At 54.4% G+C, this 10,594-nt stretch overlaps 5 protein-coding genes across 5 annotated transcripts, besides 12 other annotated features; 3 read left to right on the top strand and 2 right to left on the bottom strand.

Annotated features, from left to right (window-relative positions):
* Positions 1–5,774: a sequence feature (heterozygous, Esmeraldo-like haplotype).
* Tc00.1047053505931.50 (histone H3, putative) lies at positions 89–490 on the top strand (the record flags this gene model as incomplete). Its single annotated transcript, XM_801363.1, has 1 exon — positions 89–490. One exon carries the CDS (start codon positions 89–91, stop codon positions 488–490), a length of 402 nt encoding a protein of 133 aa, XP_806456.1.
* Positions 645–678: a microsatellite.
* On the top strand, positions 933–1,502 carry Tc00.1047053505931.40 (histone H3, putative; the record flags this gene model as incomplete). The annotated part of the gene is made up of 1 exon (XM_801362.1): positions 933–1,502. The coding sequence occupies one exon, from the start codon at positions 933–935 to the stop codon at positions 1,500–1,502; it is 570 nt and encodes a 189-aa protein (XP_806455.1).
* Positions 1,761–1,795: a sequence feature (AT_rich).
* Tc00.1047053505931.30 (trans-sialidase, putative) lies at positions 1,901–3,985 on the top strand (the record flags this gene model as incomplete). The annotated part of the gene is made up of 1 exon (XM_801361.1): positions 1,901–3,985. One exon carries the CDS (start codon positions 1,901–1,903, stop codon positions 3,983–3,985), a length of 2,085 nt encoding a protein of 694 aa, XP_806454.1.
* Positions 4,264–4,284: a sequence feature (AT_rich).
* Positions 4,463–4,495: a microsatellite.
* Positions 4,602–4,623: a microsatellite.
* Positions 4,736–4,759: a microsatellite.
* Positions 4,935–4,959: a microsatellite.
* On the bottom strand, positions 5,513–7,252 carry Tc00.1047053505931.20 (surface protease GP63, putative; the record flags this gene model as incomplete). Its single annotated transcript, XM_801360.1, has 1 exon — positions 5,513–7,252. One exon carries the CDS (start codon positions 7,250–7,252, stop codon positions 5,513–5,515), a length of 1,740 nt encoding a protein of 579 aa, XP_806453.1.
* Positions 5,775–10,594: a sequence feature (areas not merged during assembly with more than two copies in the genome that could not be assigned to a particular haplotype).
* Positions 7,670–7,933: a mobile genetic element.
* Positions 7,752–7,777: a sequence feature (AT_rich).
* Positions 8,346–8,373: a sequence feature (AT_rich).
* Tc00.1047053505931.10 (surface protease GP63, putative) lies at positions 9,042–10,594 on the bottom strand (the record flags this gene model as incomplete). The annotated part of the gene is made up of 1 exon (XM_801359.1): positions 9,042–10,594. A coding segment is annotated over one exon (1,553 nt), but the record flags the coding sequence as incomplete, so codon positions are not given.

The raw sequence follows: 10,594 nt of genomic DNA, 5'->3' as shown, positions 1-10,594 counted from the left end.
CGCACAAACAAGGAAGCCTGCGTTGAAACATCAACAAGCGAAAAAAAGAAAACAACAAGAACAACAAGCAACAAGAATAAAAGGAGATATGTCGAGGTCGAAAGAGACGGCGCGGAGCAAGCGTACCATCACTTCCAAGAAGAGCAAGAAGGCCCCCAAGGCCCCTGGTGCGGCCACCGGCGTGAAGCACGCACAGCGCCGCTGGCGCCCGGGCACCGTGGCGCTCCGCGAGATCCGCCAGTTCCAGCGCTCCACGGACCTTCTTCTGCAGAAGGCGCCCTTCCAGCGCCTGGTGCGTGAGGTGTCGGGTGCGCAGAAGGAGGGCCTGCGCTTCCAGAGCAGCGCGATTCTTGCGGCGCAGGAGGCGACGGAGTCTTACGTTGTGTCGCTTCTCGCCGATACCAACCGCGCGTGCATCCACAGCGGCCGCGTGACGATCCAGCCAAAGGACATCCACCTCGCCCTCTGCCTCCGTGGCGAGCGCGCGTAGCCATGTGGGCTGTCCCTCCGGGACGGAAGCGCCGTCGAGTGCGTGTGAAAGCGTTAGAGTGTGCGGGTGTGTCTTCTCACGCCCGCCTTTTGGTTTTCTCCGCCACTCACTTTTCCCCCTCTTCATTGGTTTTTTCTGTTTTACACCGCCTCTCTTTTCTTTTTTTTTTTTTTTTTGTTTATTATTTTCAGCTTCTCGCGCGCTAAAAGCCACGCGGCGTGCGTGGGCCGGCCCGGTGCTTCTGATGTTGTCACCGGTTGCTGACGCCCCCGCCGTGTAGTGCCTGGGAGTTGCACACAGCGCCATAGATTGGCCCTTTTTTTTTTCTTTACACACCGCTGTTTTTACTTGTTGTTTGTGTGTGTCTCCGTGGGCCGTGCTGAGACGTGCTCTAATTGACGCGTTCACATACGGTGCACATGCGCACTGCGGATGCACGGCGATGCGCGCGTGTCCGTGTCGCGACCTGCTCTCGCCGCCCCCATTCTGTTGTTTCTGTGTTCTTTGTGTTGTGTGTCTTGCGGCACAAACAAGGAAGCCTGCGTTGAAACATCAACAAGCGAAAAAAAGAAAACAACAAGAACAACAAGCAACAAGAATAAAAGGAGATATGTCGAGGTCGAAAGAGACGGCGCGGAGCAAGCGTACCATCACTTCCAAGAAGAGCAAGAAGGCCCCCAAGGCCCCTGGTGCGGCCACCGGCGTGAAGCACGCACAGCGCCGCTGGCGCCCGGGCACCGTGGCGCTCCGCGAGATCCGCCAGTTCCAGCGCTCCACGGACCTTCTTCTGCAGAAGGCGCCCTTCCAGCGCCTGGTGCGTGAGGTGTCGGGTGCGCAGAAGGAGGGCCTGCGCTTCCAGAGCAGCGCGATTCTTGCGGCGCAGGAGGCGACGGAGTCTTACGTTGTGTCGCTTCTCGCCGATACCAACCGCGCGTGCATCCACAGCGGCCGCGTGACGATCCAGCCAAAGGACATCCACCTCGCCCTCTGCCTCCGTGGCGAGCGCGCGTAGCCATGTGGGCTGTCCCTCCGGGACGGAAGCGCCGTCGAGTGCGTGTGAAAGCGTTAGAGTGTGCGGGTGTGTCTTCTCACCCCCGCCTTTTTTTTTTTGTTTGATGGGCGTTATTGTGTTTTTTTGATTGATATGAAGTAGTCTTTTTGTGTATTGTGTTTTTTTGTTCCTATATATTGTTGTTTTTGGTGTTTATTTGGTTGTGTCTTACAGTGTGTTATTGACGCGTTATTATTATCGTTTTTACTGTTCCTGACCTTTTTTTTTTTCTTATTTTATTTATTTATTTTTTTGTAAGGTTCAATTGACATCTAGTGTAGTCTTCTTTGAGTATTTTCTTTGATTTACGGCGTTTACTTGGCGGGAGTTTTTTTTCTTTATTGTGTTTGTGTTTGCAAATGCCCTTATATTTGCTTTTTGGGTTTTTTTTGCTTTTTTCTTTCTGTGCGCCTGCCGACGCCCTGGCACCCGGATCGAGCCGAGTTGAGCTGTTTAAGCGGCAAAATTCGACGGTGCCATTTGAAGAGAACGGTAAAGTCACCGAACGGGTTGTCCACTCGTTCCGCCTCCCCGCTCTTGTTAATGTGGACGGGGTGATGGTTGCCATCGCGGACGCCCGCTACGACACATCCAATGACAACTCCCTCATTGATACGGTGGCGAAGTACAGCGTGGACGGCGGGGAGACGTGGGAGACCCAAATTGCCATCAAGAACAGTCGTGTATCGTCTTTTTCGCGTGTGGTGGATCCCACAGTGATTGTGAAGGGCAACAAGCTTTACGTCCTGGTTGGAAGCTACAATATATCAACTAACTACTGGATGTGGCATGGTGATGCGAGCGACTGGGATATTCTGCTTGCCGTTGGTGAGGTCACGAAGTCCACCGTGGATGGCAATACAACTGTGAGTATCAAATGGGGGAGCCCCGTCCCAGTGAAGGAATTTTTCCCTCGGGAAATGGAAGGAGTGCCCACAAAGCAATTTCTTGGCGGTGCGGGTGTTGCCACTCTGGCGTCCAACGGGAATCTTGTGTACCCTGTGCAGGTTACGAACGTGAAGGGACAAATTTTCTCCAAGATCTTCTACTCGGAAGATGATGGCAAGACGTGGAAGTTTGGGAAGGGTAGGAGCGCTTTTGGCTGCTCTGAACCTGTGGCCCTTGAGTGGGAGGGGAAGCTCATCATAAACACTCGAGTTGACCGGGCACGCCGCCTGGTGTACGAGTCCAGTGACATGGGGAATACGTGGGTGGAGGCTGTCGGCACGCTCTCACGTGTGTGGGGCCCCTCACCAAAATCGGACCAGCCCGGCAGTCAGAGCAGCTTCACTGCCGTGACCATCGAAGGAATGCGTGTGATGCTCTTCACACACCCGCTGAATTTTAAGGGAAAGTGGCTGCGCGACCGACTGAACCTCTGGCTGACGGATAACCAGCGCATTTATAACGTTGGGCAAGTATCCATTGGTGATGAAAATGCCGCCTACAGCTCCGTGTTGTACATGGATGATAAGCTGTACTGTTTGCATGAGATCAACACGGACGAGGTGTACAGCCTTGTTTTTGCGCGCCTGGTTGGCGAGCTAATGATTATTAAATCCGTGCTGCAGTCCTGGAAGACGTGGGACAGCTACCTGTCCAGCATTTGCACCCCTGCTGATCCAGCCGCTTCGTCGTCCAAGCGTGGTTGTGGTCCCCCTTTCCCAACGGCTGGTCTTGTTGGTTTCTTGTCCCACAGTGCCTCCCAAAACGTATGGGAGGATGCGTACCGCTGCGTCAACGCAAGTATAAATCATGGAACAAATTTGACGCGGGGCTTTAAATTTGAAGGAAGGAATGCCGGGGCACTGTGGCCGGTGGGAAAGCAGGGACAGAATCAACGGTATCGTTTTGCAAATCACAGATTCACGCTGGTGGCCCTCGTATCTATTCACAAGGTTCCGAGAAGTACCAGGCCATTGGTGGGTGCGAGTCTGGATGGTTCTGGTTACAGAAAACTCCTGGGACTGTCGTACGACAAGGAACAGCGGTGGGTCCCAACGTTTGGGCGAGCGGCTTCTTCTCCAACGGGATCTTGGGAGCTGAACAAGACATACCACGTGGTACTTGCGTTTGAGGAAGGCGTCGGCTATATTTACGTTGATGGAGAACCATTGCGTGGCTCGGGGCAACGGCTTACAAGCGTCCAGTTGAAGAGTATGGAAATCTCACACTTCTCTATTGGTAGTTACGGAACCAGCGACAGAGGCACGGACTCTCAAATAACGGTGACGCATGTCCTCTTGTATAACCGCAGAATTGAACCGAGTGAGGTTCAAACACTCTTTCTGGGCATAAGCAAGATTGTGGCGACCTCTGAGAGCATGGCCAACGAAATGGTCATCCAAAAGATGATGTTGGATGCGTCTGAACGAGGCAGCATTTTCTCCCGAATCGATACGTTGTTTCTGTTGACTCTGCTCTTGCTGCTATCAATAAGTTAGGGGACACATAGAGTGTTGGAATGTAAACGGAAGTGTATAGGGAAAAAGTTACTTGCTGAGGCTTTAGCTCTTTCTTTGTGGTCAGGTGGCATTTTTTTATACGCGGCGTTTTGTTACCAAAGACTAATATCACTAACAAAAAATGTGTGTAATTTTTCTTTTATAAAGCAGACATTCTCTCATGGGAGAGTTTGGTGTTTTTTTGGGAGTGGGGAGGACGATTGACTGCGTTGCGGAGGAGCCTTCTAAACCGTGAGAAATATCTCGTCTTTGGACTGTTTTTTTTTTTATTTTATTTTGTCTGACGGAGTGGGGATGAATTGGCTCAATTGACTCATGTTGCCGAAGTCAGCTTTCCGATGGATTTCTTCCCACACCACTGATTCTAAAGCTATAAATGTATGCCAACAACTTTTGCGTGTTCTTTTAACCTGATCGCCTCCCAGGACCACCACACCTTTCAGGGAATTTACTATGTTTTCTTTTTTTTTTTTTTTTTTTTTTTTTTTTGGGGGGGGGGGGGGGAATGATTCCTCTTCTTCTGGTATTTATGGTACTAGAACGTTCTTCTTTGGTCGCAGGTCACGGAGGGGCTGTAGCAGATAAAGCTGAGGCCTTTTTTTTTTTTTTTTTTTTTTGTATGTGTGTGTGTGTATTATTTCCCCACGCTGTGCCATGCCTTTGCACTTCATACACGCATGCGCACGAACAACTCTAATGCGCACCAAAATAACTGCTGGAGCATTAGTGTTTTTTTTTTTTTTTTTTTTTTTTCCTGTGTGTACGAGTGGGGGGAGAAAACAGCCTTTTAACATTAGCCTTTTTTTTTTTTTTTTTGTTATTGGTAGGAGTGCCGCGATGTCTGTTTACGTTTTCACTTCTGCTTCTACCGAACCTGTTTCAACGGGAAGATGTGAAGTACGACGGCAATACTTTATGGCTTTCTACGTTTTTTTTTTTTTTTTTTTTTTTTTAGATTTATCTGGTGAATGTTGGGTTGATACGCACGCTTGGGCGGCAGCATCTCCGTGCTGGGGTCAGGGGGTTGCAAGCGCCACATGCTCAGTTATGGCCTGCACCGGCTGCACGGCGTCTTCTCAGTCGGCGGGCGTCGTCGCTCTTCCGGTGCGAAGCGTGGTTGCGGTCTCCGACACCAGTGGGGCACCGCGGAGTTCGCCTACACGTGCCTCGGGGAGAAGGGGCCGCAACAGACCACGATCGCCGAGATGGATGCGGAACGTCGGTGGGAACCGCACAATGCCCTGCAAGGTACCCGTTGCAGGGCTTTTACGACCAACACAGCCTCTGGGACGGGCGGATCCATCGCCAGACCACGGACATGTGCAGGCAAAAGAAGACTCACCACACAACTCTTTCAGCGGCTGCCTGCGCGCGTCATACATAAAAGCACGTGATTCATATGTAGCGTGGACAAGCCCAACGAGCACGCGCACGCATGTCTCCGGCCGAACCAGAGACCGCCGACGGCGCGCCACGATACGATCAACGAGATGCTTTTTTTTTACTTCACGACTGCGCAGGTTCCGGCGCTCCACGGAAGTGAAAAACACAAAGGCAAGCCGCCGACACACGAGCATCCTCACCCTCGTTTCCCTCCGCATCCTCCGCGGATGTCGGGTCGTACGCTAGAGGCGGGTCAACGACCGGTATTGGGTGGCTGCTGATGTTCGGGAAGGCGGTGCACACATCGGCGTATTGGGGGCACACAATGCTCCCACGCCACGGACCCGATGACGGCGTGACGGTTTCACCCTCCTGGCACTCGTGCCACGCATCGTCACGAAGGAACCGCACGCTCAGTGTGCCGTCGCCGCATCGAGTGTCCACACACACATCGCCAATATATTCGTCGTCGAATTGAAGTTCCTGCCCCTTCACGCACCGCGAGTTCGGACCAACAACACTGCCAGGCATTAGGGAAGGATCGCCGTTGGTGCAACCACCATTAGAATACGCCCTGACATACGGACATCTGCTCATGAAGAGGTCATCACCGCCAACTCGGGGATCAGCGAAGTACCGATACTCCTCTGGCAGCGCTTCCTCGTGCCTCTTCATTTTACAGGACCCCAGAGACAGTCGGTCGTACGTGCAGAGAAGCCTTTCATCATAGACGTCAAACTGGTTGCAGAACAGATCAGGGTATTCGCTGATGCCGTCGGTCAAGCACTTCTTTTCCAGCAGCCCACAGCCAGAGTTGTTGCCCCACCACAACAACTCCGCCGCACTGTAGTTTGCCAAATAAACACCCATGTCCTCGAATGCTGCAAGCGTCAGTGCCGAGTACAGCGCAACCTCCACAATACTGGTCATCATCTCGTCCCTCACGCTTTTTGATTTCCAATGCGACAGTGCAGTTCCATAACCACCCTCGTCCTCCAGCTCAATGCCCTCAAGCGTGGGGCAGTTGTGGTACTGACGCGCCATTGCCTTCGTCTTCGGTGTTGAAATCACCGACACCTTGGAACTCCCGCGCACGTTCAACACCTCGGAAATCATATTTAGCATCAAAAACATCTCCCGTACAAACCCAAGAGCATGCCCCAACTCGTGGGCCGCTACACGCAAGTCTTCATATGTTACCGCTACTCGCCTCGGGTCAAAGTTCACGGCAGCAGCAAATGGACGACCATCATCCAGCAGGAAGCACGGACCCGCCCATGCGCTTGGACCAGAAGTCGGAAAACCGTTGGCGTAGATAATCATGTCGGCACCAGCCACACCCACCGTGTGGTGCTTGTGTGGGATGGTGAAGTTATTGCACATCCCCAGACCGGTTCGAAGAATGAGGACGGGGCGCGTCACGGGCCTCACGGAGAGACGCTCCGCGTGCAGTTGAATTGCGGCGGGGAGAGTTTGCCCCAAAATAATGCTCCTCCTCTCCTCCGTCAACACGTCGTCCTCCTCACATGTTATTGCGCGGCCATCGTGGTCAATGCGCAGATCCCCCGCCGCAGTGCAGTGCCTCAACGGATTGTGCATGTCCTCCGCGGACACCCTGATGCGGATCGGAGCCCAGCCATCGTCCCCATCCTCGCTGGCGGCGGTGTACGCCTGCACGGCGCCCTGTCCCCGGCGCGGCACCTCACGCACCACCGCGGTTGGCAGCCGGCCGTATTTCTTCATCATCGCGTCAAACCCACAGCGGTGCTTCACTGCACGATCGGCGGCAACGCAAACACCGGCGCAACACACCACCATCATGAGCCACGGCAGCGGCGGCGCGGTGTGGCGTGGCTGGCGCATGGCTTCGGTACAATGTGTCTGTTCCTGAGGTGCGGGCAGCAGCAGTGGTAGTGGTGGTAGTGGTAGCACAGGCCTTGTCTGCGGGAGGAGAAGCAGAAGGAAAGAGGAACAGAGGGAGAAAGAGACGCTGCAGCTACAAGAGAGAAGGAGGGGCAGCACCACAAATTACCGCAGCGCACGCACACACAACAACAAAAAACAGACACAGCCTCCAAATAAAGCCGAAGCATGGAAAAATGTTCGCCTGGGCTGCGGGCCGGATCCTGAACTGATACGTATAAATAAAACAGGACGGGAAAGAAGAGGGCCATGGAGAGGCAGCGGCCTCGCCACATCCTCAATGTTTGTCCCAACCACATCTATATGTTCGGATAGCCACCCTCGTGCCACGGTGCGGTGTGTTCGAATTGGGGATATTTATTGCTTACGAGTTGGAAGACTTTGGGCCCTCCAGCCACAAGACCCCGCCGCAAGGTCGGAATCAAAGAGGGTGGATGGCAAAAATAAAAATAAATAAATAAAATTCGTCTTGCCGTTATCGGTTCCTTGATTCCTTCCGTCGGGGCCTTTCAAAGGACCATAAGATAGGAAAAGGATCACACGGAAATACCTCCCACGGTTTACCAGGAAATATATTAAATTGGGCAGCCAGCCCTCTCGCTAGCATTCCTTCTCACATGCACTCAAAAATACCAGCACCCATCTACGCATTGACACGCATACTTAGTGAAGAGAGGTCGCAGGAGAAAAAAGCAAAAACAGTTCAACTCAATCTTCTCTAGCACAGGACAGAGAAGACAAATAAAGACACCTAGTGCTCCCGTCCTGCTGCCGCCATGGCTGCGACGGATGCATTCCGTGGTCCACGGCGAGCCCAGCACGACTCCTCACCCCCACAACCATTCATGACTGACGAAAGGGAGGTGCCGAGTGCGTCTTTCAGTTGCCTCCCGCGTCGGGCGAGAAGGATCACGTCGGGCGAGCCTCCGCAACTCACTCCGTGCGCGACCTCCACACCAATAGGCGGAGAAAAGAGGACGCGGCTGGGCAGTTTTGCCGCCCACTCGTAGGGCCCGGCCATTCCCCCGAAGCCAAAAATAAATAATAATAATAATAATATACAAGAGAGGCCTGTCTGCGTGGAACGCCGCATCGAGGGTGCTCGTCCCCGCCCTCTGCACAGCAGTCACGGACACTCCCGCACCCATTGGGTCACAGCGACTTCCCATCGCCTGCCCGCGTCAGAAGACGCACGTGGGCGCATGCGGTGCTGGGACTCGTCTCCTCCCTCCAGACCACCTCGCCACCACGCGGTTGCGCAGAAATTCATTCCGCCAGCGCACAAATGTCCGTTAAGCCACGCATCGCAGGCACAAGAAAACAAATATACTCATCGTCCGTTTTTCAGAAGCGAAGAGAGGAGTAGCGCAACAGTTGCACGATGCTATTCTTATCGCTGTGCTGCGTCTCGCGAGTGCGGGGTCGACGGGCCATGTGCACACCACGACCCTGCCAAACGCTGCTCGCGCATTTTCTTTTTTCGTTTTGCTCGTGTTTTCTCGTTTCCTCAAATAAATATGATGGCCCGCACGCCGGCCGCCATCGCAGTGCACGTCCGCCCCGCCACGTGGAGATGTGGAAGAGAGCCCCGTCGCCCGGAGACGGAGCTGCAGCGGAGAGCGTAAAGCACAACCCCGTGACGCTGCTGCTCGATTGGGGTGTGTCCGCAGTGCCGCCCGCCCCACCATCCACGCTGCCCAATAAATTTATTGGCGGCAAAACCCCGGAATCAGAGTCGCCGCGGCCGCTTCCTCGGAACCTCGCCCTCGTCTCCTTCCGCATCCTCCGCGGATGTCGGGTCGTACGCTAGAGGCGGGTCAACGACCGGTATTGGGTGGCGGCTGATGTTCGGGAAGGCGGTGCACACATCGGCGTATTGGGGGCACACAATGCTCCCACGCCACGGACCCGATGACGGCGTGACGGTTTCACCCTCCTGGCGCTCGTGCCACGCATCGTCACGAAGGAACCGCACGCTCAGTGTGCCGTCGCCGCATCGAGTGTCCACGCACACATCGCCAATATATTCGTCGTCGAATTGAAGTTCCTGCCCCTTCACGCACCGCGAGTTCGGACCAACAACACTGCCAGGCATTAGGGAAGGATCGCCGTTGGTGCAACCACCATTAGAATACGCCCTGACATACGGACATCTGCTCATGAAGAGGTCATCACCGCCAACTCGGGGATCAGCGAAGTACCGATACTCCTCTGGCAGCGCTTCCTCGTGCCTCTTCATTTTACAGGACCCCAGAGACAGTCGGTCGTACGTGCAGAGAAGCCTTTCATCATAGACGTCAAACTGGTTGCAGAACAGATCAGGGTATTCGCTGATGCCGTCGGTCAAGCACTTCTTTTCCAGCAGCCCACAGCCAGAGTTGTTGCCCCACCACAACAACTCCGCCGCACTGTAGTTTGCCAAATAAACACCCATGTCCTCGAATGCTGCAAGCGTCAGTGCCGAGTACAGCGCAACCTCCACAATACTGGTCATCATCTCGTCCCTCACGCTTTTTGATTTCCAATGCGACAGTGCAGTTCCATAACCACCCTCGTCCTCCAGCTCAATGCCCTCAAGCGTGGGGCAGTTGTGGTACTGACGCGCCATTGCCTTCGTCTTCGGTGTTGAAATCACCGACACCTTGGAACTCCCGCGCACGTTCAACACCTCGGAAATCATATTTAGCATCAAAAACATCTCCCGTACAAACCCAAGAGCATGCCCCAACTCGTGGGCCGCTACACGCAAGTCTTCATATGTTACCGCTACTCGCCTCGGGTCAAAGTTCACGGCAGCAGCAAATGGACGACCATCATCCAGCAGGAAGCACGGACCCGCCCATGCGCTTGGACCAGAAGTCGGAAAACCGTTGGCGTAGATAATCATGTCGGCACCAGCCACACCCACCGTGTGGTGCTTGTGTGGGATGGTGAAGTTATTGCACATCCCCAGACCGGTTCGAAGAATGAGGACGGGGCGCGTCACGGGCCTCACGGAGAGACGCTCCGCGTGCAGTTGAATTGCGGCGGGGAGAGTTTGCCCCAAAATAATGCTCCTCCTCTCCTCCGTCAACACGTCGTCCTCCTCACATGTTATTGCGCGGCCATCGTGGTCAATGCGCAGATCCCCCGCCGCAGTGCAGTGCCTCAACGGATTGTGCATGTCCTCCGCGGACACCCTGATGCGGATCGGAGCCCAGCCATCGTCCCCATCCTCGCTGGCGGCGGTGTACGCCTGCACGGCGCCCTGTCCCCGGCGCGGCACCTCACGCACCACCGCGG

This window comes from Trypanosoma cruzi, assembly GCF_000209065.1.
Source record: "Trypanosoma cruzi strain CL Brener chromosome Unknown tcruzi_1047053505931, whole genome shotgun sequence".
NCBI lineage: Eukaryota > Euglenozoa > Kinetoplastea > Trypanosomatida > Trypanosomatidae > Trypanosoma > Trypanosoma cruzi.
This window is presented reverse-complemented; position numbering and strand designations above follow the sequence as displayed.